Raw genomic sequence first — 7,393 nt, forward strand, 5'->3', positions numbered from 1 at the left:
CCTTTGAACGTCCACTGTGCGTGGTTTAGGCGAAGACTGTTCGTGCTCAACCTCCCGTAACTCACTTTCAGAAACCCTAGAATCCCAGTTTAATCTCTCTCATATTTTAGGTAACTACAATTGCATGTTCCTTTCTTGCTTGGTGAAGGTCCATTTATTATATGGAATGGCAATTATACAAAGTTGCAGCAAAAGGAGATAACCTAGAACATTCCATGCTTGATATCCTCGATATCTTCATTAGAACTGAACTTAAAGACATAAAAGTGATGGCCTAAAATTCTAGTTTCTTTTCTTTTATATCTTTTCCATAGAAGATTTAATTCCTCTTTAACATCATCAGTTTCTACTTCATCTGAGTTGATCATAAGCCAGTCAAACTGTTGGACCAAGCATCAGCCGCTTCACTGATGTTCTTTGAAGAACCAATAGCACCTCTAGCAGGATTGATGGTGGACTAGCCTAGTTTAGCGGCTTTCATTTGTGCAATGATATTAATAAAGAAAATGGTTATCAGGGTTTAGGATTATGTGATGACTTAAGAGGGGGTGACTCATGATATCAAACACTTGAACACAAAGATGATAATGATGATCATACTGGTAAATACTCGAACAGATCATCACCGTGGTGATGATTTGCTAAACTGCTAATTCTGGTAAAGCTACCAAATACAATATTGTTGGATTAGACAATATAGTCGAAAGAGAGATAATAACGTCGAGAATAAGAGTCCAAAACTGGATGCTGCCCGTATTTTGAATCAAGTAACCTGCAAGAAATAAATCAGCAATCCATCAAGAGATGAAATAGAAAAGAGAAGAGACTTAAAACATTTAATAAAAAAAAAAGACTTATAACATTAAACAGACGTAGATAGTAAAGAAAATGTTGAACCTAAAATCAGATCAGTGAAACTAGATAGACACCAAGTAGAAAATGAAATGAGAAAGACTATAATGAATAGCAGAGAAAAAAATAACGATTATGAAACATCGAAAGAGAGAAACAAGGATTTAGAAAATGATGATCAAGATTTATTGAGTCGACTTATTTTTATCGCCGGATCCGCAGAACACTTTTTTTTAATATTGAATATTCTTGTCAATTATGATTAACTTTTCGCATCATCATCATTCTCGTGCGGAACATGAAGATATGAACTTTCTCGTGCCTCTATGCTTTCAGAGGTACATAATTTTCTTATACAATTTTACGAATTTAACCTTCATCAAAAATCCACCATCTTTGAACATGACGGATATGGAAACAACGTCTCCACGAAACACAAGGTATATCAACATTTGAAATTGGACGGATATTTTAAGAAGGTATATATAAACGTGCATTATTATGTCGTCTGTGACAAACGATAATATTAGCGGGACGAAAGTTATATCAACAAAAGCTAAATTTGGCATCATTTTTTCTTTTTAGCTTTTATAACTTTTCCACTTTTTTCCTCTAATTGCGGGTGGAAAATTGACAAAGCTGACAATTTTTAGGTCATGAGTGTGGTTGTTCGCTTTTTATACACTCCCCAATCCTCATCTTCACAAGTTTGTAGAACAATGGATTACCTCGTACGGTATTAATTTTTGCATATTATAATGTACGCTTCAAGCAAATAAAAATTTACTATAATGTACGCTTCAAGCTAAAAGTGAACACCAAACCCGACTCCACTCCGCTTCTCAGACCCCAGCTACACATACCGGTTCCCAAAATTGCAAGTCTGCAACGTGGGTTTTGGGTATAAGTTGGCGTACATGAAGTATTTTCGAATCTGGTTCATGAAATGATCAGTAATATAGTATTTTCAAAAACTTGCAGAAATGTGATGACGGTGCATGTATCATCGCGGGTGTATGTCCGTTCACTTTAGAGGCAACTCTATATCCGCTCTGCAGTTTGGTGCTTCGCAGCATTTGAAATTCGTGAATTAAAATATGGAAGTGCTACTTCTATTACTATAATAGTATTAAACATTAAAGAGAAAACACACTCCTGGTCATTCTAGCCTGACAGTTTATAAGAACTAGGTTTTGCTAATATAATCATGCCTATATATAGGTATTTGATTTGATATTCGACTCCGAATTGCAAAGAAACTTGAGATGGAAAATCAAACAAGAGACATTGTGTTAGTTTCAAAGTACAGTCTGAATGATCTAGTGTTCCAATACAGAACGCATGTTCCCCAAAAGAAATTATGTATTTATAACCATTTTCACCAACAGGGGTTGGCTAGATTCTTGTCTTGTTACGTCGAAGGCCAGAGAGGATAATGGGACCAATGACAAAGCCAAAAAGAACATAGCAAAAATGAATGTCACCTTGCTAAATCTTAATCTTCGTGTTTCCAATCATTCATTGAAATGGCTCCCTCATCTGAACACAATACTTGGTATTTGTCCAGAATTGAAATGATAGGTGCTGGCAAGTTCCTCATTACTAACCCCATTGTGCTCTTTATAGCCATGAAGGAAACTTTTGCTACTCTATCAATTTCGTCTTCATATTGCTCGTAGACAAAGAATGCAGTAAATGCAAACACCAGTACTGCATTTGGAATTATAAAAAAGTAAAGGTAAATACATAATAATTTGTGAAAACGGAGAAATTTGACGAAGCGCGACACTTACCTAAACCAAAGACAGTTGAGATGGAAAGGGAAAGAAGTAGCTTCAAAAGATACAGAGAAATGGTAACCTGTGGTGCACCAAATTGTGAATAATTAGCATATAACGCATGTTAACGACATCGTTTACCTCACTAAGAAACTGTTCTAATACTTGTAATCTAGGAGTTCTGAACCGCTTGATTGATAAACCAAGTAGACCGGCAATATAAGTATTACATGTTGCACCAGTACCTCGTTCAAACTTCAATGGACATACTTAGAGGAGGGGAGGAGGAGACGAATTACCTGAAAGAAAGTACTCCAATCATCTCCCCTGGCAAATGACCTCAATGTACGCATCCACCAGTTCCAAGCAGATGTCAGGGATATAAAGAGATCCTTGATCGTCGCTTCTGGAACTTGAAAATGTGAAGGGTTGATCATTCTAACAGTTAAACCAAACCTGTTGCAGAAACTTTAGTTACTTATACGAATGCAGATTTCAAGGTTAGGACAATGATGAATTATCTATGAGAATGGTCTGTCACATATGGAGGTGACTACGAGGGCAATTCTTAAGCAATTTAGTTTTCTCCTCATACAATTGAACTGAACCGCTCGTTTAAAGGTATTTTGACTATTTTCTAGTAGATAAGTCTATTTGCAACAAGCAAAAGAATCTAAATATCCAACATTATATCAGTAGAGCCAAAATAAATAAACTGTACCCGGTGAATCACATTACAGTCGTTAGGTTAACCAACCTATGAGTACATTCCAAGTCTGACACTATAATCACATTAAAATTTAAATGAGAATACATCGTTTCTACATTCAGAATATATGAACATTTTAGATTGTGGACATAAAGCAAAGCATGCAGGTAATGGCACTGGTTACCTACATTGGGGATGACAGCCTGCCAAGGCCATAAAGGACAACTGTTACCGCTAACAAAATCTTGGCAACTGAGGAGATAAAAGTTCTTTCCGGAAGGGAAAACCAGTTAGACAACAAAGCCAGAGTAAGGAAATACGTAAAGGTTTCCCTTTCATCTCTCCATAATAATACCCTTCCAGCTGCAATAAGATAATTGAGAATCAGAGTGGACACTTTAGAAGCAAACCAAATAATGTTAACTTCCATAGAAATTTTTTATCTATGTTTGTTTGCATAAGTTACATTATATTCATACGAAGTGGTCATTTACTATAAGAGCCAGGACCCAGGAAGGAGTTACTGCAAACTGGAAATCCCAAAAAACCCTGTATCAAAAAGGGTATCGTCCACACCTAGACACCATTTGGCCTCTCATAAAAGCAGGGGACTTTCTTACACCTCCAAAGATATTCACTCTCTAGCTATTCACCTTTTAGGGCCCCAACGTAAAACATTTAGGTGGTGAACAGTAGCACATCTTAATGTACTTGCAGAAGAAAAATTGTCACAGCGAAATAACAATAATCACCTCTTCCACTGCCTAAAACTTTTTCAGCTTTAGATTGCTCCCTGGGAAAACCTTCTGCTAATTGGGAGAATGATTGGACAGTTAATGCAGCACCCTCCTGTAAATCCAGCAACAAAATATAGTGAAAAAAATGTAACTCCAGTCTCAAAGGTTTGCATTCATCATGCATTTTACTTACAGATTCAACCAGATTATTCTGTAGACCTAGTTAGAGATAGACCCTGTGCTACCTCGAGGACGCAGCATCTGAAAATTGGTATACTAAGTCTTGGTAGAAAAGTCAAGCCCAAATAGGTATTACGGGATTGCAAATTTTTATGCCTAAGGTCATCATATTTTCATACAGTTGTAGTATCTGAAATTCATACTTCACATCTTATAAAATCAAAAAAAAAAAACAATTTTTTTTACCTTAAGTGAAACAACAGGGGAGTAGCCAATATGATTTTGAGCTTGAGAAGAGTTGAAAGTCCTAGTTCGTGACAATACGTGAATCATAGTCTGTGGAAAATAGTTGACAATTACAGGAATTACTTGAACCAGCCTAGCAGGAAGTTGGATTACTGCCCTGAAATTGAAGAAGTATCAGCTCTTATATAAAATTCTTGGAAAATCACGAAGAGAACACTAGAAAGAAGAAATTTCAGTTTATCATACACTGACACTGACAAAATGTTACCCCAATACTAATACTAACTAGATTATTATGATCATCCAACAGTGACCATGCCAACATGCAAGTTTTTATTTGTGTAATATTGACTTGAATTTCCGTATAATAGCAAAATCAGGATGTGTTATTCACCTTTGGTATCCAAGGCCTTCTAATATAAGAGACGCAAAGTCCCAATACTTCACTGGCTCAAGATTGGTGATAAAAAATGGCTGCAGAAAAAGTGAAGGAAAAACAATCATGTATTCACGCACAAATCCAATTTTACTTAGACATGCTCAGGAAGTAATGATACCCTTCCAGCAACAGAAGTCACCCCAGAGCGCAGAGCTTCCTCTGCGCAGACATGTGCATGCGCAATATTATCAACATATGTGAAGTCACACATATTTGTACCATTACCTAGAATAAGCTGTAATAAAATCAAGACAAACAAAAAATCAGTTTGGATTCTCAGTAAGAAAGAGTATGGCTTATTTTATGAGACAAATTTCATACTCCTTAGCGGCTAAACCATCTGTTAGATTTCAAATTTCATGCATTTTCACATTTCCCGTTCTCTTAACAAGCATCATTTGTTGCTATATACCTATGATTTTGCTACCAGCCACTAGAATTGTTCTTTTGCCTATATAACTTGTATTTCAAATGCAAAGTCGGAACCAACTGCCCAACTTGTAGACAATCCCAGTAGATAGATAAGGTACCACACGACTATAGAATATGTAGCCAAGACTAACTAGTTGTGCATGACTATTGAGATATTCTGACCTTCAAAGCTCATGAAATCTCTATGAATAGACTCACAAATGAAATATAGGAAAGTTTGTCAAACCTTTGCCAAGCCTGATTTTGCTGAGTTCACAATAAAAGGTATAAGATGTGTATCTCCAGGTCCAAAAGGACTGCTGGGACGCAATGCACACGTTAAAAGCCCATTGCCAGTGTTCGCACATAAGACTAAACTCTCTGCCTGTGCCTTAAAACCACTAAAAATATTTGCAAACTGCACAACATCAAAGAACAAACATGATTCACTTCTAAGAAACTAAAATTCAGATCAGCAAACAACTAATCCCAAGGCAGGAAAATATAACCTCTGATAAGAAGACCTTACCTGGTATGTTAAAGATTCATCCCCATTACAAATATCATGTTTACCATCAAAAACTACATCAGCAGAACTGTTGTATATAAGCCTTTTCACTTTGCTTTCTCGGCAAACACTAATAACATTTTTAGTACCTGAATAGTGAATACAATAATGTTCATAAATCATCATAATAAAAACTCGATAAACTTAAGGTTTTACCAAAATGAAAATCCATGCTTAAAAATCATCTCAGTGAAATGATGCAAAGTACTAAAGTTTACCTTGAACAGTTATCATGTACTGATGGTAAGTATTTTCTGATAATGAATTTGTTGGATCAATGTGAAATACTACCTCCGAACCCTCAATGGCTGCAAACAGATATTATCATGAAACGAAAATCAGTAGATAAAAAGATGATTAGGGAAAAATTAGAAACGATTCTTGTAATTTACCTCTTTTGATCTGAGATTTGTCACGAACATCAACTTGAAAATATGAAACCTGACTTGATGAAATGGCATGAGAAAGTAACGAATCTTGCTCTTTAAGATCGAGATTCAACGAAGGATCAGAATCAGCAATACGAATGATCCAATTCTTAGATTTCAATAGTTGTAAAACAAGTGATTTTCCAATGAAATTTCGACCGCCCAGAACGACGCAGATTCTAGGGTTGGACTCGTCAGTACTGATCGCCATTTTAGTATGCGGAAAAAAAGAAAGAATGAAAGCAGGACTAGGGATTGTGTTTTATAACTTTATTAATAGACTTTTGGCGCTGAAAGTCGAAAAAACGTTTTCGTTTGCCGGCCCGACTCGTGTCGTTGAGGAAATATCCACCAGGCGACTAATTGCATCCATTATTGCTCGGGATCAAGGTTGTGAAATCGAATCGATTTAATTAGTCCCAAGAGCCCCTTCTTGTTTAGTTTAGACTTCGAATCGTGAATCTTATATTCATTGTCATTTTTATATGTGTCTTGGAAATGAACATTTTTGTTTTCTTTCGGAGAAAAACTTAGGCTTTAGAAAAAAGACCAATACAGAACCACTACTCACCCTATTAGAGTTTTCATATAACATTGACAAATAGTATCATTTGGTGCTGAGCTGGTTGCTATACTTTCAGCCAGTTTTTTGTAAGAAAATTTTATTGTTATCACGATTTAATAATTAATATCATTTTATTTATTCATTTATTACATATTGAACTAATTTGAAGCCTAACAAACTAATCTCCAAACAGCGTACTGCTATATTAGTTGAACAGGGTGCCGTGTTAGCCTACCAGCGAGCCTCGTGAGGAACCAAGCCGAAAGAGCCGAAGCGGATAGTGTGGCTATGGTCGTCGTAAAGGGGCCAAACTAACTGTACCATCCATGTCAAACTTTGTAATATTACGCCATATGGGACCTCCTGGACACGAAGCCTCTGTGGAGTGCATGAAACTTTGTAATATTGCCAAATTAAAAGATTCCAAATTTTGAAGTCTATGTATTACTTTAAGGCCTACTAAGACACAAAAAATAAAAT

The 7,393-nt window shown here is 36.1% G+C and overlaps 1 protein-coding gene across 1 annotated transcript; it reads right to left on the reverse strand.

The window, feature by feature from the left end:
* Positions 1–1,967: 1,967 nt before the first annotated feature.
* Positions 1,968–6,783, reverse strand: LOC113348744 (3beta-hydroxysteroid-dehydrogenase/decarboxylase-like). Its single transcript, XM_026592599.1, has 12 exons — positions 6,313–6,783; positions 6,139–6,228; positions 5,882–6,009; positions 5,600–5,770; positions 5,060–5,176; positions 4,897–4,976; positions 4,503–4,659; positions 4,092–4,188; positions 3,528–3,702; positions 2,930–3,086; positions 2,646–2,712; positions 1,968–2,562 (listed from the first exon to the last, which is right to left on the reverse strand). The coding sequence occupies exons 1-12, from the start codon at positions 6,557–6,559 to the stop codon at positions 2,348–2,350; spliced, it is 1,701 nt and encodes a 566-aa protein (XP_026448384.1). The 5' UTR covers positions 6,560–6,783; the 3' UTR covers positions 1,968–2,347.
* Between the last annotated feature and the right edge of the window lie 610 nt (positions 6,784–7,393).

Source organism: Papaver somniferum, chromosome 2 (genome assembly GCF_003573695.1).
Source record: "Papaver somniferum cultivar HN1 chromosome 2, ASM357369v1, whole genome shotgun sequence".
Lineage (NCBI taxonomy): Eukaryota > Viridiplantae > Streptophyta > Magnoliopsida > Ranunculales > Papaveraceae > Papaver > Papaver somniferum.

What these genes read in the sequence shown, in the direction of transcription:
- LOC113348744 (XM_026592599.1), bottom strand. Translation starts at nt 6,559, where the DNA reads ATGGCGATCAGTACTGACGAGTCCAACCCTAGAATCTGCGTCGTTCTG. An exon ending in TGACTTCTGTTGCTGGAAGG is followed by an intron (nt 4,977 to 5,059) that starts GTATCATTACTT and finishes CTTTTTCTGCAG; the next exon opens with CCATTTTTTATCACCAATCT. An exon ending in ATTGGAGTACTTTCTTTCAG is followed by an intron (nt 2,713 to 2,929) that starts GTAATTCGTCTC and finishes GGTGCACCACAG; the next exon opens with GTTACCATTTCTCTGTATCT.